Source organism: Coptis chinensis, chromosome 1, assembly GCF_015680905.1.
Source record: "Coptis chinensis isolate HL-2020 chromosome 1, ASM1568090v1, whole genome shotgun sequence".
NCBI classification, from domain to species: domain Eukaryota; kingdom Viridiplantae; phylum Streptophyta; class Magnoliopsida; order Ranunculales; family Ranunculaceae; genus Coptis; species Coptis chinensis.
In genome coordinates, this window is record NC_141456.1 from 17,647,307 (window position 1) to 17,669,194 (window position 21,888).

Genomic DNA, 21,888 nt, shown 5'->3' on the forward strand with positions numbered 1-21,888 from the left:
ACGAAGGGAGAGAGAACCAAAGGGTTTTTGCCATCCAAAGTTTTTTCACAAATAATTAAGACTCATAATCAATTTAATCGCATTGTAACAAAAAATCCACAAAGGTTAGTATAAAAAACTTCATTTCTAAACGAAACCTATTTCTAAAATGATTCAATGTACAAAGGAATGGAAAGCATAAACAAAAAATAAAATTCTATAAAAAGCAATTGATGGTATGAAATGTAGAAAATCTATATAGACTACTACATAAAATTCATTTTTAAATGCTCATTTGCTTGCTAATACCTGCAATATGACCATCTGGAAAACATATATATTAGTAATGTCAAAAAAATCTTCAGAGTTAAATACTTGCTAATTAATTTATCAATGTTCAAATTGTTCTCCGTATAAACAATAACACTTAGTATTTACTACATGCATATTCCTTAACTTTCTAATACGTACACATTTGGATGCGAATACCAACACTTTGAAGGGAGCTCTAACAAAGAAGTGCAACTCTCAAGCAAGCTAAGCCAAATGATGACATAACACATTTGAAATATATGATTGAATGCAACAACAATAGAATGCTAAACTGACAAGAAAAAAAAAAGGTTGTTACTATATTTAATAACTAATAAGCAATTAGATACCTACGTGACGTCGTGACATCAATTAAAAAGTGGCATTAAAGAATTAAAATTGGTTACTTACATGACACGAAATACTTAAAAAAAATGGCCCACTCTGCAATTTGTTCTCTACTTCTTTGTCGATCAAATAGATGTGTTACAAAGATGGAGTTTCAATAAACCAAGCAAAAAAGCTCACTTCCCTGCTAAATTAAACCAATAAACATTTGAGTTCAACAAAATCAGCATTTGGATTGTATCACCTAGAATAGTTCTTTTGTCATTTTTCGTCCTATCAGGGTCTCCAATATGCACGTTAGTCTAGCATACGTAAGCTCCTCATAGTTTCATAAGCACATGACTATCAAAAGCAAGTAACACAGAAGATAAATAAGGACATTTAGTGCATTCCCCAACTCAAGAAACTGCTAATTTAGTCGGTCCCTTCTCAACTTCTCATGGTTTGCCTTATGAATTTATTTATGTCATTTGACTGGAAAAACAAAGCTATTACGAACTGAGCTAATATCCAAAATAATAGAGGATGTTAAACACACTTTAACAGAGAATGTTAAATGAGAAATTACCTAATACAGTCTACATCCAATTTCACAATTTTCCCATGTATATAAGAACATTGTATCTTAAAAGCTCTAATTGCTTGAACAAAAGTCCATGAGAACAAATGATTTTGTAGCCAATTGAATGCAAATATCAAACTATATATGCAAACACTGATTTAGAGAAACACTAATTTGTTAGGTGAAAGATCTAGTCCAAAGCAATATGATTACTGAAGCATTTTAAAAACACTCAATTAGAAAAAAAGAAAAAAGAAAAAAGAAAAAGAAAACTATGAATTTCAACTCAACAACTTTGTAGTTTTGTGATACCCAAATTTCATCCAAATGAAAAGGTCAATAGTTTTATTGAATCAAAACATAAACCATTTAAAATTTGGGGAAAAAACAACCGAAACAAAAGAAGAAAGGCTGATAAAACTTTACCTTGATGTGCATGAGTTGGCTTTTGTGAAGAAGACAACACCTTGGTCATTTAATAGAATCATAGCGTGCGAGAGAGTATACATAGAGATTAGAGTTTGAGATTTGAGAGGGAGAAGGAACGAAAGAAAACCAAAAGGCTTTCGCCCATTAAATCCCAATTAAATTCTAACCCACCTCTATATATAAGCGGCATCCGACACTCAATTTATACCCCCTAAGAGTTTCTTGATTAATTAAATTTGATTTAAACTTCAAAAGAGCCAAATAGGAAAGAAGACCAATTGCAGATTTAATTGTGTTAAGCACATCACGTAATCCCATTTATGGAGGACACTTATTCTCTTGAGAAGAAGAAGTTGAGGGGTTGAGAACAACTGCATTTAATAACATAACTCATAAGTTATTGTTAAATTCTATGTTAGTGGTGATGCTAGGAGAGTTGTGACATTGATATATTAGAGAAACTAAGAAGAAGAACAGAGAAGACTAGAGATTGATTAGGGTTAGAGAGTTCTTGTATTTGAGATAGTGTTCTCTACCCAGAGTTACATACTTATACTAAAACTAAAACATGATAATAGAATTACTAGATATGGATGTCCACACTTATAGAAACATGGAACTTTCCATATTGAACATATTCTAATATTGACATATTCTAACACTCCCCTTTAAGCTATAATTACACAAACTATGCAAATTACAGCTTGGATTACAAAAAACAAAAGATAAGAATACTGCTCCCCCTTTCACATAGAACTGTCTTTAGTTGAAGAATTTGAACAACTGTTGAGACGTTCTGGAGGTGAAACTGTCGGTGTAGGCAATGACCTAACCTGAATACTGAAGGTGTACTACAGCCACAAACTGAAATCATAACACCGGTTTAGTAGCGCTGCTTGGCTACTACTCACTCCATTCGTTGTTATGGCTGTCATAATGGTATTTTGAATTCAATAACACTGATTTGATGTGCGCTTCTTGGATGCTACTATCAATATCACTGTTAATGTTAACAAAATACTATTATGGGTACTCCTGAATACTGAATACTGGTGCAGTTATAACTTGATTGCTATCTGAATCCTGATGAGTGCAGTTTAGGATTGACTACTACTTGAAACATACTTGCAGTTTAGGCTTGACTGCTATCTGAATACTGAAGACTGCAGTTTAGGCTTGATCGCAACCAACGAATCTTGAAGATCTAGCTTTGCGGTTTGGCGCACTTCGTGAAACATACTTGCGGTTTAGGCTTGATCAAGCACTGAATACTAAAGACTGCAGTTTAGGCTTGACTGCTACCTGAAACATACTTGCACTTTAGGCTTGACTACTACCTGAATACTAAAGACTGAATAGTGGATATGGCTTGTCATAAAGAGTTCGTCAAGGCATGTCGGAATATGGAGACATGAGTACTCTTTCTCATATGTCTCTGTACGCACAAAGATGTGTACCTAGGTCTATGCAATTGATTTTAGAGTCGCCACTAACTTTATTAAGGAAAAGTTGAGTAAAACCTATGTGAAGGACTAGCCCTCAAAACTAGATGATTATTGGGTTCGGGAGTCAAGGTACGATGTGGGAAGGTGTTAGACACCCACACTCGCCTGGTAAAAACTAAAAACTAGCCTTACTTCTATTGAGGTGTAATGTATTAAGATAGGTGAATGAAGAAAGCTTGAAATTTTATTACCAAATTGGATGATCTTCACTAAATTATTTAAAAGCAAATGACTATATGCTATAGTAAAACTAAAAAAACAAATAATCCTAATATGCAATACTAATTAAAATAAAAGAGAAAAGAAAGATGTCACCTTGTTTGGAATGTTGCCTCATACTTGATTGTAGATTGATTGATTGATAATAAACTTGATCTTGAAATGACAACTGTGATTTTTGGATTGAAACAGGTGATTTGAGGAAAAAACAACTTTTGGTGAAAAGAAGTTTCTACTCAAGATCGACGAAAAGAAAAGAAGGCTAAAATGAAGAACTAGAAAGAAAAAAATGAAGAACACTGAAGAAAAGAAGGCTATTAGCTCTGAATAACTAGGTCCAGATTATTAACTCCGAATTCCTAGCTCCAGATGATTTTTTGTGGGTGAATGAGACCTATATTTATAAATTTTGGGATGTATTTCAATATGGTAATGAGTTTGATCCAATGGCTGAGTGTTAATGAAGAAAAATCCAATGGCTTGATATCTTTTTGGTTGCACCTCCTAAATCTGGCCCTTGATTCCAGAGGTGGGATAAGGGGTGCGATATTGGCCCTTGGTTTTTGGATCTTTTAGATGGATTAGGGCAAACAAACAAACCCTAGACGTCCTCAATGTGCCCACAATCTAGAGTTTCCAAACTTGGCTCCAAAATGGCATATTCTCTAAAATATTCTTGATTTTAGGGATCAAATCAAATCAAACAATAAAGGAAAGTTCTATAGGGTTTTGGAGGCTTGAGAAATGGGCTAGAAACCCTAATGAAAAGGTCCAACTCGAGCTGGATCCACAGCCCACGAGCACGGGTCCAAAATCTACAAAAAAACCCATTTTGACCATATTTTCAATGCTGCAAATCCCCTTTGACCGGGTCAAAATTAGGCAAACCCTTATTCATAAAAGTTGTTCATGAATTCATTAGGAAGGCCCATGAACTCTTAAAAATACCCTTGGGTCGAAATCTTACTCCAAAAAATTGTTACACTCAACAGTGCGCACAACGGGCTGAAACGGGATAGGGCAAGATTAGGGATTTTGAAATCCAAAAGGAACCTAGGAAATCTTGTACTCATTTAGAAGGATTTTTCAAGGGGAATTCAAATATGAAATAATCTCATCCAAAGAAAGAGTGGAAAAAAATGAGAATTGGGCTCCAAAGGGTTATATGGGCATTTTGGTCATTTTCAACTCAAAACTCAGAAAGCAACGAAACTTCAGTCATAGCTAGAACATGATGAGGAGAGCCTAAAGACGCTAAGAGAAGATGAAAAGAAAGAAGTTTGATGTAGAAAAGAAGACTCTAGAAAGTAAATCACCTTATATGATCAAATTTAATTCAAAACAAAATCGTGAATGAATTATGTGTCTACAGTCTCCATATTCTCCTTCCCTCATATACTATTGAATGTCTTCATATCTCCCTATTCCCCTTCTCAAGTTGGAATATACAAGGCTGAGTAGGAACATACAAAGACTTGTCTATTTCGACTTGAACTTAAAACAGAGAAAACCAAATATTAACTTATACAACCAACTAATGCCCACTTCAAAAAACAATGCTTCATAAAAAAAAAAAAAAAAAAAAATCTAACAGAACATGCATCAAACAATACTCACTATAGAGGGTGGAAGGTGGGTCACGCCTTTTTATGACTGCGAACTTCTGGAACAGTGGAAGATGGAAAGGATAATTCCTCGTGAGATAGAGGTCATGTGCCCCTATAATAGTTCAAACAAACAACTTGATCATGTTCTAGAAACTGAGACAGAAGATGACATCAATACAAACTGCGCGGAAGCTAGAAACCCAAACATCCATAATGGCATACAAACTATACTACCCCTCCAATCCTGGATGAGAGTGTAAACGACCTTCCAAAGGCTTGATACTTCAAAAATCTCGAAAACTGATATGTGGAGGCATGGGCGTGGGGCGCTCTTGGCAAGGCCAATTTTGAGCCCGCGTGCGCCCTCAATATTGTTGTTTCGCGAAAGTTTTTTTTTTTTTTTTTTTTTTTGGCGCGTGCGCCCTTTGGGCCTGGCTATACTTGAGCGCGTGCGCACCCTCTTCACTTCTTTTTCACGGCATGGGCGCGTAGCAGAAGGCTTAGACTTCGCGCGTGCGCATCTCGTCCAATACTAACTTCAGAGACTGCGAGATATAGAGAGGTTGTGCCCCTCTTACAATACTAAGACAGAGAGATTCTGGAAGAAGAAGACTGCGGAAGCAAAACAATACTGAGAAACTTCGGATCTCTCTCCTAGCTTTATTCAAACAAACTTTAAACACCAGCGAAATCTTGAAAACTTACTTCGAACCATAGAGAATAATGAGATGAGAGATTTCGAAACTTAGAATACTTAATTAAACATGTCGATGAACAATACCATGAACAATGTCGGTGAATAGTGCCGATGAACAATAACGGTGAACAGTAAATCCTTCTAGAGAAAGATTGACAAGTTCATGGTATTGTTTATCGACATATAAGAACTTCTTCTTGTGAGAAATCCTTCTTCTTCTTGAAACTCGATTTGAATACTATATTGAAAAACTTAAATAAACTTGATTTTTTCTTGGTGAGGGATTCCTCTCCTAGCATACTACTGAACCTCGCTCCGATATCATGTTGAATTCTATGTTAGTGGTGATGCTAGGAGAGTTGTGACATTAATATATTAGAGAAACCAAGAATAATAATGAAGAAGACTAGAGATTGATTAAGGTTAGAGAGTTCTTGTATTTGAGATAGTGTTCTCTACCTTGAGTTACATACTTATACTAAAACTAAAACATGATAATAGAAACTATTAGATATGGATGTCCACACTTATAGAAACATAAGACTTTCCATATTGGACATATTCTAATACTGACATATTTTAGCAGTCATAACTGTGAAAATTTATATAAAAACATTAACGCTCAAAAATTATGTTTTGGACCCTTTATAATTAATAATAACCAATAAATTCGTTAACCTAAATATGGAAGATGGCATCCAATGTATAATTATAACCCAATTATTTACTTAACTTCTATGGAAACGTCTTAATCTCTATCGATGTTATTTTAAATGTGTATTAAATCCATTTTAAATTACCATTTAAAAAAAAACCATTTCAATGCTCAAAAGAGATCTACGCAAATCATCTAACTCAGATCCCCATGAAATCTCCACCACCCTTTGTCTTTCCCTTGTGTTTTGTTATAATAGAGTAGAGTAATAGACTAGTTAATGCCATGCTTTCGGCACGGATTGAATTCGAAGATTCTTAAATTGCACTGTGCTAGAAAATATATTATAGCACAACAATCTTTAGAATTCATATGTTCTGCATGTATTGATGTTTAGTGTTTACTAATACAATATTAAAATATATGAAATGAAATAAAATTAACATTTCAATAGAAATGAACATAAAACAATGTTGGCTAAAGAACCTGAAACAATATCGTGTATTAATTAATATCATCATAGCATCTATCATGATTGATATATAAAAATACAGAAATATCATTACCTTTAAGATCCTTTCGCTTAACTTTCATCCTTGCAGTACTAAAGGTGTGCCTTTGTACCAATGGCACACATTTGTACAGAGGCCACATGAGATTAGTAAGGCTTTGGAGCCACTCAAGGCTATACAAACTATAGTTGTAATATTAATGGCTTATTGGCTTGTATTTTTCACTTAACTCCTCTTCCTTTTTAGCGAACTCTTAACCCTCACGTTATCTTATCAGTCTCAATCACATTGGCTTAAAACCTTTTCTTCTTTCAACATTACATAAGCTTACATTGATCAATTCAAACTATCCATGATCAATTAACATTGTCATGCAAGAAAGAACCCTTAATTTCTAGAGCTAAAGGAAAGTCTAAAAATTGGTGTTTGTTGTTAGGGTCCTATTATAGTAGCCAAAATTGAGCTACCCCTCCTGCAACGATAAAACACAATTAATTATAGAAAGTGCCTCACCAACAACTTTTTTTTTACCTTATTTTAAACACTCAAGCATGGCAGAACGAACTTTATTTTAAGAGAGAAGTCTGTCGTGGTAGGGAATATAATTGAAGAAGAGAAAAGTGCCCTATGATTGTTATAAATCAATTAGTGAAAAAAAGTTGCGTACAATAGTGAGCAAGAAGAGCGACCAACAAAGAAAGTGTAGAAAGATATCTAACGATTATTTTGCCAAAAAAAAAAGTGACGGAAAGAATTATATAGGTGCCTGAATTTTGAAACCATAGACAGATCTTAAAATAATGCCAAAATCAAAATTTCAATATCCCTATTCTTGGGGTACCAAGAGATAAGACAAATTACTAAAATATTTCTTTGCATAACACTATAAGAAACCAAAGAAATAGACAACGACAAAAAACTATTATAAAGAATACATTAAGCCACGACACAAAACCGATTACCTGCAGAAAATCCTTTCACAACATTGAAAATTTGAAACCAAAAAACAACTGAGGTGGATATCTAAACTGCATGTGCTTTTCTTGCTCCTGAATTTTTCTTGCCCTTTTTGATAATGCTTTAATTTGGTTTTCTTTCTGGATTGAGAGTCCTCTTGATGAGTAGATAAAAACTTAGCATGCAGTAGGCGTCTTTTACATAGTAAAAAGTATAACCCAAAAACTAACTAATAACACAAATAGAAAACCGCCATCCAGGGGTACTTAATGAAACTGTTTGTTGCAAGTTGACCTAACGAAATATAGATAATTGGTAAAACTCTAGTCGCTTAACCTCAATTTCTAGCATACTAATCGTCTAGAACCTATCCATTGTGAAAGCACACCAAGCTTGCATACATGCCATATGTATTTATACTAGTTAATGGCTGTGCTTTCAGCACGGAATATTTTTGATTATACACCCATGGCAAATTTATGCCAAGTTTTTTTGAACAAAAATATGTATACGCTCTACTTGGGCCTAATTTGATAATTGGAACTAATTTGGGCATTTTTTTAATCAACTGATCGAATATAGTTGTTCAGCAAAATGATGCAAGATTTTTTATCGAAAAAAAATGCAAGATTGAAGTCCATGTATTCATTTGGTAATATGTAAATGCTTTGAAAGCATGTAGTCTTCGAATTATTATGTATACAACCGAAAATAGATGATTGTAAAGTTTAGAATAGATAGAAACTAAAATATAGGGATTGAAGGAAAATAGTTACAAAAAAAAAAAAAAAAATAGTTCTTTTATATAATCTAAATTTGCCATATTTTATTGGATATAAGGATTTAGGTGTTTAATGGATCCTTTCTCAAAAGGACACAAAATCTGTGAAGTCTGGGAATTGGCTTTGTAAAACATAACATCTCATGTTATTGCAAGTCACTAAACTATATTGTTATGAAAGACAGTCATTAAATTTTCTTTCTTAATGAGCAAAAAATAATTTGTAAACGAATCTAAGGAGTGACTTAGAAAGGGTAAAAGTGAATTACATGGACTTCACTATGAATTCAACTCTAAGATAGTTTGCTCCTGGGACCTCCCATCCCAATATCCATAGAGGCTTCCCAACAAAGTCTTCCTTCATTTGGCGGGTTAATGCAGTTGCCAGTCTAATTGCTTGGTCTGCAGCAAAGTTTGCTTCAATTTGTATTTGAGATAAATCAAGAGTGCAACTCCTTGCATTGTATTATTTCCATATTTGTTCGAAAGTGCTATTGTAGTTGAGCAGTCCCCTACTCCCCTGAGAAGTACAACAACTGAGACAGACTCCACCAATACTCTCCTCCACACTTGTGCTTCTCCAATATTTACCGAGATCCCAAAACATTCAACCATGTAACTAGTGTTAACGTCATTGAACGTGCAGATAACACATTCTCAACCATGAACTCACATCCTCAGTTTTTGAAAACAGCACCATGAATTCACCATCAACAAAAAAGAAATGAGATGTTTAAGAATATATACATCAAATACATAAACTCACAAACTCAAAACCACTTCTAGTTAAAAAATAAAAAAAAAAAAAATAAATTATGAGTATCATCAATTGTCAATCCATGAACTGCACTTAGAATTGTTAACATGGGCAAATACATGTGAATACACCAATTAAAATGCTAAAACATGTACATTGCAATTAATGATCGAGTCTCAACGTTAAGCACCTGGAAAATGAACTTTGGTAGGCTTCATCCACAAAGTACGTACAACAATGAAGGATTGTTACAAAAGGCTATTATTTTGATGAACCCCATTCAATTTTTTTTTAAAGAGCTACATAATTACATGCAATCAGAAAGAGCAAAACAATAACGAAACTGAATTAGTGAGGACCAAACTGCATAAAGAAACATTAACATTGGTTGCTTTCGCTATTCATGCACCCATAAACATAAGCTACAATGCTATGTACATTTCTTTGGTAACTATGTGTAAGTCCCTCTTGTTTCTCTTTCAGAGCAAAATCCCATACCAGCATAGATGTCTATTTAAGAAGTTAGATAAAGTAAAAAAAATATGTAAAGAAAATATGTAAACAATACTTTGTTTCTCAAGATATTACTACCTTCATGCAAAAGTTGCAAACAGTTTCAAACTACTACGTGAGCTTCTCATCAATCAACCATAATCAGATCCATATCTCTCTCATTCTTCAGCAATCGCTAATAGCTAAATTCAAGTTGACAATCGTTAATAGCTAAATTCAAAAAGAAAAGATATTTTTTTACCGCAATCTTACTCGGTGTCTTCCTCCATTCTTCATTACTTGCCTCAGGTTGGCCATTGAGGAGATGTTCACTTTCTGCTTCATTTCCAATTCCAAGTTCATCGCATATGTTTTGGTGAACGCAGCTTAACCTTTTTCTTCTCAAACTGCAAATAACTTGACATTATTTCACTAACTTGTTTGCCTTTTTTGTATTGTTTAATACAACTTTATTGCTGAATTGCTTATTATCGTCCATATTTAAACCATGAGGCACACCACTGCGACCGCTGACTTCCCATGACATAATTATGTGATTTATTAGAAAGAATGAAGAATCAAAAAGATAAAGCAGCAAACTCGAATAAGCATTAGATAGTAGCATTACCTCATAGGTGCAACTAGAAGATGACATACTTGGCCCCACTACAAAAACCACAACTGGAAAAAAGAAATGAATACAAAAGGAAATATGCCATAAACAACAACAGTAAAACATAGAGCCCTAAAGTATCACTAAACTCAACAATAACAGTGGTAGCGATAAACATACACGCTATTTTATTTATTTATTTATTTATTTTTTGCAATATTGTCTTAAATTCCAGTTTCTAGTAACTTCAATTTTAGAAAAAATAAAAAATAAGACAAAAAGATAAAGAAATTAAAGAAATTAAAGAAAGAGCAAGGATCTGTAAAATTATTACCATGTAGTAAAAATGTGTATTTCTATCCTTGATCATCTTCCAACCATAACTCGAAAGCATTAGACCAGCCCTTCTCAATTGCATTTTAATAACGTCCAAAATAGGTGAGCACTCAACCATCTTAATTCCGCATCTCTAAGGTGCATTTACACTCCCAAGCATATCTTCTCCAACTAACCTGAGTACCTCATACACTTTCCTTCATAATTCAGTAAATGCAAATAAGATGGAGATCATTCCTTTTATGCATAGGCATAACACAACCTTCAAAGACACATATCACCCTTAAATCATAAAATCAATAAAATGTATGTATTAAATAAATTTTCAGGAATTATGAAAAGAATATAAGTCTAGGTTATGGCATAATATATAATATATTCTTTGAAGTGTTAGTTTCGTTAGATTAACTTTGATACGTGTTGTAAAAGTTGAAACTCTAATGTTATGGAAATCCAGTTGCAAAGAGAGGATAGTTGACACCTCAACTACTTTAAATTTCCAATACTAATTCAATAGTCCATATACAATTGCACTCAGTGAGTATTTTTAAAAGAAACCCAACTAAATAGTCCAATCTAATCACCAATAAGAAAATATATATATTCCAATCCATTCAGATAATGAACTCATCTAAAGCAAGCTAAATGAGAAAATCCCAGCCCTCCAAAATGACAATTGCAATAGCTTACGGGTTTATTTATTAACTAATATGAATAATTCAATGGTTTCTTACGAAGGAAAATGTGTCACAAACGGCAAGATTTCACATACTGTTACGTTTTCCCATTAGTTGATTGGTACTCAGATAAACTTATGAATTTGTACTACTGTCATCGTTCTACAAGAGAGGTAAATAAAATGTCTAAAAATCTATGACGGCTCAGGGTGATAAAGTGCCACATAAATCTATGTTCAAGGGTACATAACAGTGAAGGCTTTTGGTTCCATATCGCCATCCAATGGCACTGGAAATTCTATGTGGTCATTAGTCATTATATATAAATGTCATAACAGAAATCTAACTGAAATCGTACTCAGTTATTGGGAGAGGATATTGAGAGCAATGGAATCTTTGTTTATTTCAATTGACGTTTCTAAAAACACTCTCAACTATATCAACAATTGACATTTTCGCAAACAAAGGGGGAGCACTTAAATTCTTAAAGCTTAAAAACACATAAGAATTTATTTTTACAGAAAAATATTACCCATGTTTCTATGAGATAAACAAAGTTGGTAATTTTCTAAAATTTATACAAATGCTTACTATCACTCCAACTGCTTTGGACTGAAGGGTACAGTTAGACCCACTCGATCAAAGACAGCATACCATATATCTATCTGCAAAGGGTACAGTTAAATGAAGTATAATTATATAAATTGTAGGTAGACAAACATAATCTTTCGAAGTAAACCCCTCTGCTCTTATAAAACCTTTGAGATAGTACGTATGCTCGTGTTATTCATCGAATTGTAGACCATGGCCATTGAGACAACAAACATGTCTTAGTCTAGGGCCTGAAATATATACTACAAAGAATAGAAGTTCGGACATTGTATTTGCGAAAAGAAACAGAGAAAATAAAATCAATTTCAAGCAAGAGACAGGTGAGCACACGAAATCATGTAAATTGTAAATGGATTTCAAGTATTTACTTTTTATGAGATTATAAAGAGTTAACAAACCAATCAGATAGTGCACCATTGTAAATGGATCAAAACGATCCAAATGTTGAAGAAAGCGAGAGTGAGGTACCTAGTAGAAATGTCGTGCTGCCCTGGAAAATGAACGACCCTAATAGTGCAGAGCTAGAAGAGGCGTTTCATGTGAGTTCTTTAGGCTATTTAACGTAATCATACCTACGCATTGAGAAACTGGGCTTTAGCAATGTAAGATGAGTTCAAAATCGAAACCAATATAATAATTCAAAATAGTACCAAAAAGCATGAAAATTCTAAAACAAAAAGGGAATTGAAACAACTTCGTCACAACTCACAATCAACATATTTAAAAATAATCAACATATAGAAAATCACTGCTGAAATGCTCGGATTCTTAAAGAGAGAAAAATATGAACAAACTGCATGTGGATAAGTAATAACAACTGAGAAGACAAGAAATAGATTGGCAAACCAAGATCAAGGAGGCTTTGCTCTTCTGTCAAGAATATTGCCGAAACTGTTGGGAAGGGGTGTGTTCGAGGAAGAAGAACTGAAGAAGAGGGTTGGTTTTATAGAATTAATTAATTTCTCCACGCGTTTAATTTTCATGTGCTATTCCTAATTTTTATAGGGTAAATGGAACGTCCAAGCCTCATTCTAGGCGAGATTAAATGGAACCCTTGTTTAATTAACATTTATGAGAGCTTGGGGAAACAGCTTGTTTTAACTGGGAAGTCCGCGGGTCTTTTGGAAGTTGAGGGCCTAGGATGTTAACTTTGAAGTATACATTCGTGGTGATGTGCATATAGGATGTTAACTTTGAAGTGTTAGAGTGTGTGGACCGAAAAAAGAAATAGTCCCACATTGAACAAGAAAGGAGTTCATCATGGGTTGATAAAGTGGGAAGCTCACTAACTAGTACCGAAGCCTTTTAAGATAAAACCCCACACCCACGGCCAAGTGCCCAAGCCCATGGGTGGTTAAGTGGGGGACAATATCGGTAGACTAGTTATATCCCAATGGCGGAGGAGGCCCGGGCGAGCAGTGTGCTCAGGTCCTAACACAACAAACCTTTATGGTGATCGAACAGTGTTTGACATAATAACATCTACTCTATGAAGAACATTATCGAACAGTGTTTGACATAATAACATCTACTCTATGAAGAACATTTTGTCGCATATGATTGATGATTCTGTCACCACCGTGTTTCCTAGCTTTCTCCTATTTTTGAAATATTAGTTGCATTGCAACCTGTGGTAAAGCAACTTTCACCTGTGCACATTTGCTCTTCATGTTGGGTTTGTGGAACCGTCGAGCTTTGCTCCGGTGATGGTAGCGAGGAACTAACAATTGTGGAAACATAGATGCATCGGATTAAGCCGGTTTTTCACTCTTGGGCTGACCCGCTTAGACCGGCCCCACTTTTGTGTAGTTTTTTCACTCTGTTTTGAAGTAAACTGATGTGACCAACCTTGAGAAGTTTGGATGGCCTGGTGAAGCCGATAGAAAAGTTTGGACGGCCAAGAGAACCAACCGAGATCCATGCACATTTCTTCCTTCTCGTTTGAAGTCGGCTACCGATGTGACCAACCGACCGAGAAGTTTGGATGGCCCGTGTGAACAAACCGAAAAGAAGTTTGGATGGCCCGTGTGAACCGACCAAAATTGCCTTGACGAAATATTATGAAATTTTGACGGTTTGTCGAAATTTCAATAACCAAACCCATTTTCTCACGAAATTTTCTCCCACCTATATAAAGAAACTTATGGTTAGGGTTGAGATAACTTTTGAGAGATTCATTTCTTAGGTATTGTGGGGAGCTCTATTGAGTTAGGGTTTGAGTGAGGCCTTTTGTTCTTGATTCTTGATATCTCTTGTAAACTCTCCAATCTTTTGCTATAAAGGAAACTTCGGCTCTTGTGTGGATGTAGGTAACATTTACCGAACCACCTAAATCTTTGTGTCTCTTTGCATATTTACTTCCTTATTTATTGTTTACTTGTTATGGGTGATGATAAATTAGTGGCTTTGCTTGTTTGAGTTTGTTGTGATAACTACCAAAGTCTTGGGTGGAGGTGATTTCCTTGGTGTGATCTCCAAGTTGAAATCATTTGGGATAGAAAGTAGCTAGATTGAGGTGTGACTTTCTAGTGAAATCTCCCAACAAGTGGTATCGAGCACGGTTTTGAATCATTTGAACAAGGTGTGTGAGGAAAGACTCCACCTTTAGCATTGAGAGCTAGGTGTTTGAAGAAATTCCCTCGAGAGTCTCCACCGTTGTATTGGTTCAAGTGGAAGTCATGACGAATAGAAAAGGAAAGCTAAAGAAGATAGAGAAGTTTGTGGAACAAACTTCGCTATTGGAAGATGCAAATTAAGGACATACTCTATCAAAAGGATTTGTATGAACCTTTGATGGGAGAGAAGCCAGCGAGTTGCGAGCAAAGTGAATGGGATTTGCTAGATAGAAAAGCATTGGCGACAATCCGATTGAGTCTCTCGAAGTCAGTGGCCTTCAATATCAAAAATGAGAAGACGGCGGCGTCTCTCATGAAGGCACTAACGTGCATGTATGAGCAACCTTCGGCCATGAACAAAGTCTATTTGATTACCAAGCTCTTCTCCATGAGAATGTCGGAGAATGATTCCTTCAAGGACCACTTAAATGAATTCAACCAAACGAAAGAACAATTGGAGTCGGTTGAGATTACATTTAGTGATGAAGTGAGAGCGTTGGCGATAATAGGACAAATGCCTCCAAGTTGGAAGGCTACGGTTGTGGCTATTAGTGGCTCGGCGGGAATGAATAAGTTGAAATTTGACGATGTGGTTAGTATGATACTAGCGGAGGAAATTCGAAGGAGTTGGATGGGGCCTCGACATCGGGTTCGGCTTTGAGCACCGAAGGCGAAAGGATGCACATGCACAAGGGTCGGTGGTAGGCGAAAGAAATAGAAGGGGAGAATGAACTCTCATGCCCCTAGTGATGAACCTAGAGATGATAGTATCATTATATGTTACAATTGTGGTTTGCCTGGCCACTATAGTAACCGATGTCAAACACCAAGGAATAACAACTACAAGAAGAATCAAGAAGCTAATGTAGTTGAAGTGGAAGATGATGCTTTGATATGTTCGATGGAGAAGAATAAGGAGTCTTGGGTTTTAGATTCCGGCGCATCATTCCATGTGACCTCAAATCGAGAGTTCTTTGTGAACTACACCAAAGGTGACCTTGGAAAGGTCTTTCTTGGTGATGACCAATCTTGTGCCATTGTTGGCAAAGGTGATGTCCGCGGTGTCATGTTGAAAGATAGGACATGGTTATTAAAGGGATGTTCGACACGTCCCGGATTTGAAGAAGAATTTGATTTCAGTGGGTCAATTGGCTAGTGAAGGATTTGTTACAATCTTCACGAATGATACTTGGAAAATCTCTAAGGGTTCTCTAATAGTCGCTAAAGGCGACAAGGATGGTACTCTCTACATGACCGCACGGGTGCTGGGTCGAATGCCGCGGGCAAATGGCAAAAGAGGATCCAAATGTTTAGCACTGAGACTTGGTCACATGAGTGAGAAAGGAATGCAAGTCCTTCCTCCACCGGTAAACTCCGTTAGAGTCGCCGGACTTTGACTTCCTCGTGAGAATTGCATGTTTGAAAAGCAGAGAAGGGTGAGTTTTCAGGAGATGGGTCGAACTCTGAAAGCTAGGAAGCTTGAGTTGATTCATACAGATGTCTGGGGGCCAGCTAATGTCTCTTCACTTGGCGGAAAGTTATATTTTGTGACTTTCATTAATGACCATACTAGGAAGGTGTGGGTCTATTTCTTGAGACACAAGTCCGAGGTATTGGAAGTGTTCAAGACGTGGAAGGCCATGGTTGAGAATGAGACATGCTTCAAGGTGAAGAATTTGGAGATCCGATAATTATGGAGAGTATGTTGATTCAGGTTTTGAGAAGTATTGTGCTAATAAAGTGGCATCAAGATGGAAAAGACTTTCACTTGAGGGACACTTCAGGAGAATGGGGTCGCAAAGCGGATGATTAGAACACTGACATATAGGGCTAGGTGTATGCGTACACTAGCAAACTTACTGAAAGCAATTCGGGCGAAAGTGTTAGCACAAATGCCAGCCTTACCCGATCAACCGAGGACCATCGGTACCTTTGGATTTCAGAATTCCGAGGAAGTGTGGAGTGGGAAGGATGTGAACCTTTCCCATTTGAGAGTGTTTGGGTGTGAGTCCTATGTGCACACTAGTGACCAAGCTAGGAGTAAGCTTGATGTCAAGTGTACCTTCATTGGATATGGCGATGATGATCTTGGTTATCGTTTTTGGGATGACCAAAACCGAAAATTATTCGAAGTAGAAATGCCTTGTTCAGTGAGATGGTTTTGTACAAGGACAGAAAAGAAGCACAGCTTGTGGAGCCGGTTACAGATAGTGACACTGAGTATGTTGAGTTGGAAGGCTCTTATATGAGTCGTGGTGTTGTGGAAGTTCCACAGTCAGATGATGATAGTAGTGACTCGGGTGAAGAGACTACGCCACCAAGTCCATCTCCACCTCGTGCACTAAGGAGGTTATCCAAGCAAACTGTACCGAGCATGAAGTATCCTCTCTCCACCTATTTATTTACTGATGGTGGTGAACCTCATTGCTATGATGCGGCATTGGAGGTTGGTGATGCTAGCGAGTGGGAGCTTGTTATGCATGATGAGACGAAGTCCCTCGTCTTTAGTGTCACTTGGGAGTTGGCCAAAGTACCCAAGGACATGACTCTACAGAGCAAATGGGTGTATCGAGTCAAGGAGGAACATGATGGTTCCAAGAAATATTTGGCAATGATATTCTCCCCAAATACTTTTCAGTCAGTGTTTAGTATTGTTGTAGCGGAAGGTTTAAATCTTAAGCAGTTAAATGTGAAAACTGCTCACCTCCATTGTGACCATGTTGAGGAGATTTACACGCGACAACTGTTGGGTTTCCTACGGAAGGATATAGAGAATATGGTGTGCAAGCTGAGAAAAAGCTTGCATGGTTCCCGACAAACCCCTAGGCGGTGGTACATGGTTTGCACGCACCCAGATATATCCCATGCAGTGGGAGTTGCTTGGAGGTTTATGGCTAACCTTGGCAAACATCATTGGGAAGCGGTGAAATGGATATTGTATTATTCATGGAGTATCACGGAGACATGTCTATGTCATGGTAGGGGTGTTGTGAAGACGAAGTTGAAGTGTTCAACTTCGGTGGGTTTTCTTGCTTGAAGACCATGTTGGATGAGCCGAGTGTTTCATTAGTAAATTGGATTTGGATGGAGTTGTTACAATTGAGATGTGATGTGCTTGTAGAATCTCGACAGGTTCCAAGTGGGAGATTGTTGGGTTTGTGGAACCGTCGAGCTTTGCTCCGGTGATGGTAGCGAGGAACTAACAATTGTGAAACATAGATGGCTGGATTAAGCCAGTTTTTCACTCTTGGACGGCCCGTTAGCACTGTCCCACTTTTGTGTAGTTTTTTTCACTCCTGTTTCGAAGTCGGCCTGATGTGACCAACCTTGAGAAGTTTGGATGGCCCAGGTGAACCGACCGAAAGAAGTTTGGACGGCCCAAGAGAACCAACTGAGATCCATGCACATTTCTTCCTTCCTGTTTCGAAGTCGGCCTGATGTGACCAACCTTGAGAAGTTTGGATGGCCCAGGTGAACCGACCGAAAGAAGTTTGGATGGCCCAGGTGAACCGACCAAAATTCGTCTTGACGAAATATTATGAAATTTTGACAGTTTGTCGAAATTTCAATAACCAAACCCATTTTCTCACGAAATTTTCTCCCCACCTATATAAAGAAACTTATGGTTAGGGTTGAGATAACTTTTGAGAGATTCATTTGGTATTATTGGGAGCTCTATTGAGCTAGGGTTTGAGTGAGGCCTTTTGTTCTTGATTCTTGATATCTCTTGTAAACTCTCCAATCTTTGCTATAAAGGAAACTCGGCTCTTGTGTGGATGTAGGTAACATTTACCGAACCACCTAAATCTTTGTGTCTCTTTGCATATTTACTTCCTTATTTATTGTTTACTTGTTATGGGTGATGATAAATTAGTGGCTTTGCTTGTTTGAGTTTGTTGTGATAACTACCAAAGTCTTGGGTGGGTGATTTTCTTGGTGTGATCTCCAAGTTGAAATCATTTGGGATAGAAAGTAGCTAGATTGAGGTATGACTTTCTAGTGAAATCTCCCAACATGTTGCAAAAATAAACCCTTTACAAATAGTAACTAAAAGCAACATGGATATCATGTATATCATTCTAGAATTAAAAGCATAATTAGCAAAGCAGGTGTGCATTCAAGAATATATATAACAGATAAGAACGAACACAGTCAAATTAAATAAAATGGAAGTGGGAGCAACCAATTAGATTCAAGAGTGTCGAGAGAGAGAGAGAGATTGGGATATTTTCTTGCGCTCCAATCAAATTTGATAAGAGAATCCTATCATATTAAAGCTTGGTTAAGCAATACGCACTATAAAATATAGAAAAACAATTTCTTACAATTGGACTTTCCATGGAGATGAGAAGTCAACTTATCTAACCATTTTGCAAAATTTAGTTGAGCTTTTGCTTTTCGCTTCTGTCTCCAAACACCTGACGAAATAAAACATATAAAATAAATTTAGAAGTGATGGGTAAGAGAAAATAGAGAAGGCTAACGCCAAGCTTGCCTAAGAATGGCAAGAGTAACGAACCAAGCGAGAAGTGGGGAGCTTGCACTTGAGAGACTGAAACATTCAGGAAAAATAACTTCAATTTCAACTTTGTAGGCCATGTGGCATTTCTGTATTTGAGATTAGAATAGCGCGCAGCCTCAACTTCTTTGACCATGTGAGACCAAACTTTGCCACGAATTGTTGCCCGAAACATTTCAACATTTCTCTGCACAGTTAAATGGAATGACAACCTTTAAAACTCATGAAGGGATAAAGAATGTGGTTACTTTAATAATTTAACGCATACCTTGGCCTCAATCATCATGTCCGCTTCAACTTGCTCCGGCATATTGAGCTCAAAGCGAATTTAAAGGCACCAAAAACTGATAAGAGAAAAATAAGCATGTTTCCCATGACAAACTTTTGAAACAGAACATAAACTCAATGAAAAATCACTTAACGGTCCCCAAAACAACAAAGCACCGATTTACAGCGGGTAGAAACCCGTGGTAGGTTTAACAACACCGAAGTTATAAAGAGAGACAACCAAAGTTTTATAAGAGTTGCCTTGCTTGATTTTCCAGCTTTGTTGTGCAAGAGTTATTATAGCAACCTGCAAAATTGTAATCTACTCAACAAAACCGCAACCGTAATGGAAATTTAAATTCAGGAATTAAATAGCTAGAAAAAAGAAGCTTACATAAACGGAATTCACTGATTTGAATCAAAGTGATGAATGAGTTAAAGATGCAATAGAATGCAAGTGAGAGGGAGAGTGAGGGGTAGATGGAGGGGCCAAAAGAGGGAGATGAGAACGAAGAGTTCAGTCTTAAATTGGTGGGAAGTGGGAAGTTGAAATGAAGGGGTTTGTTTCTAATTAAATAGTCACAATTAAGACATTTAATTAATTCCTAATCCAACGTGGCCACATGGTGGCCTCGATTTATACCCTTGAAATCGAATCCCTAGCCGCGAGTCAGAAAACTGAGTTGTTTTGTTAAGTTGACTAGTTAACTTAACAAAACAACTAGTGTATAGTGATGAGGTGGAGGATTGGCATGATTTTTTTCTTTGACTAATTGTATACAAAAGCAAAGATCCAAATGTTAGATTATGCAGATTTCTTGTCATAAAAGTGGTTTACAAAACAGGGTTGCTTTGTTAACAAATCAGCTTAATAAGAATGTATGTATAGTTATGAAAAAAAAAAAAAAAAATCCATCACTTCATCCTAACACCATTCGAGCAGTTCATAATAGTGTCTACAAACTTTAAAAAAAAAAAGGTTTTAGGCAAGAGTTCTACCAAAGATCCTAGCAAAGAAGCACCCAACAAATGCCTCACACCATATTTCCATGCTTGCAAAGTACTTTTAGCTCTCGTCCATCCACCTCTAGTCCAATCTCCATTGGAAAAGTTTTCCCCCTGAAAAGCATACAGAGTTCCTTAAATATGTTTGCAACATCACCGGAACAAATTAAAAACCAAAAAAGTACATAGTCATTAATTGATCATGGACAACCCAACAATATAATGTCACAACAATAATATAAAACCATGATAAACATTGCTTGAAGGTATTTTAAATGTTCTAAAATATCCACTTTGCGTGATGCTAGTTTCTAGTTTATAAGCTAATTTCCAAAGAAATAGATTTAATATTAAAATATTTGGATTTTCAATAATTTCCAATTTTCATCCGATTTTTCATCCGAATTATCCGATTTCTGAATTTCTCGATTTTTTTTTGAATTCCGATTTTGATCCGATTACCGATTTCCAAAAATTCGAAAAAAATCAGATCGAATCGGATTTGGCACAATATATCAAATTCCAAAAAAATCCGAAACCAAAAACCCATATTCCGATCCGATCCAACCGAAACACACCCCTATTCACAATGCTCCACACTCCCCAGGGGCGATAAAACATCTATATATGCCAAAATGTAATAGAAAACAAATGCACACATAACAATATTCTTTAGCAAGATTTAGAGTAAAACACGTATAATATGTAACTGATCTGTTTTGAGACTTCCAATCATATATTCATCCAACTGAATGGTAAACAGTACTTGGTATAAATCACAACATCCATGCAGATACGATACTCAATAAAGCGATGTAAAAATGATACTAACACTTGAACTAAAGACATGGACTGGGTTACAAAGATGGTGTATAAGCTACGGGTTCAACTTTGGTTGTCAGGTATTGAGTCATTTCTTGCTCTCAATTTGAGATCCACATTTCTAGTAAAAACGAATAATGACTAATGAATAAAATTAGATCCCCATTTCCGAAATGGTACTGGTAAAAACATTCTAATACATAGACGTGAAAATTTTAATTCTTGGTGAAAACATGGTAGTGGTTATTTACAGAGACCGAGTCGGTAACCAACATAAAATACATAAAATGCCTGCTAGAAGTTATGGCCGCACCTAGAAAATAGATAATTGTGATATGCATCATTTTTTTTTATAAAAAAGGAGAAATAATTTCACTCATGCAAGACACTACAACTCCAAGGTTCATTAAGGGTGCCTTATATAACCTTTTTTTTGTCTCAAAGTCAAACATATACTTAAACAACAGAGAAGAGGAGGGGAGCATTACCCTCCAAAACTTGAAACTCTAACAGGTTTAGTTAATATTCTTGAACTTTTCAAGCTAGGATTTGAAACAATCACTGGCGTCGTACCTAGCATCAACAACAACTTGTCACTTGTCATAGCAAA

At 36.3% G+C, this 21,888-nt stretch overlaps 1 protein-coding gene and 1 long non-coding RNA gene across 26 annotated transcripts; one reads left to right on the forward strand and one right to left on the reverse strand.

Annotated features, from left to right (window-relative positions):
• Nucleotides 1-8,732: 8,732 nt before the first annotated feature.
• Nucleotides 8,733-21,857, reverse strand: LOC147522620 (uncharacterized). 25 transcript variants are annotated; one of them, XM_086594418.1, is made up of 13 exons: nucleotides 21,767-21,857; nucleotides 20,451-20,570; nucleotides 19,713-19,758; nucleotides 19,453-19,528; nucleotides 19,185-19,371; nucleotides 19,032-19,083; nucleotides 18,849-18,928; nucleotides 12,519-12,622; nucleotides 10,760-10,958; nucleotides 10,441-10,493; nucleotides 10,086-10,219; nucleotides 9,912-10,015; nucleotides 8,733-9,239 (listed from the first exon to the last, which is right to left on the reverse strand). In XM_086594418.1, exons 4-8 carry the CDS (start codon nucleotides 19,492-19,494, stop codon nucleotides 12,558-12,560), a joined length of 426 nt encoding a protein of 141 aa, XP_086450544.1. In that variant the 5' UTR covers nucleotides 19,495-19,528; nucleotides 19,713-19,758; nucleotides 20,451-20,570; nucleotides 21,767-21,857; the 3' UTR covers nucleotides 8,733-9,239; nucleotides 9,912-10,015; nucleotides 10,086-10,219; nucleotides 10,441-10,493; nucleotides 10,760-10,958; nucleotides 12,519-12,557. The 25 variants fall into 25 exon arrangements, 22 of the variants coding, with proteins under 22 accessions (XP_086450544.1, XP_086450540.1, XP_086450513.1 ...); XM_086594414.1 differs by having other exon boundaries at nucleotides 8,733-9,830; XM_086594387.1 differs by having other exon boundaries at nucleotides 8,733-10,015.
• On the forward strand, nucleotides 16,755-18,253 carry LOC147522621 (uncharacterized). The gene is made up of 2 exons (XR_015213405.1): nucleotides 16,755-18,136; nucleotides 18,170-18,253. It is a non-coding gene; the product is annotated as an uncharacterized LOC147522621 (long non-coding RNA).
• Nucleotides 21,858-21,888: the final 31 nt, after the last annotated feature.

Bases quoted from the DNA above. Each gene is read 5' to 3' on its own strand.
- LOC147522620 (XM_086594405.1), bottom strand. From the start codon at position 19,494: ATGCCGGAGCAAGTTGAAGCGGACATGATGATTGAGGCCAAG. The intron at 19,372-19,452 runs GTATGCGTTAAA...TTAACTGTGCAG, and splicing joins ACATGATGATTGAGGCCAAG to AGAAATGTTGAAATGTTTCG. The intron at 12,623-18,848 runs GTTGCTCCCACT...CTCAATGCGTAG, and splicing joins GACACTCTTGAATCTAATTG to GTATGATTACGTTAAATAGC.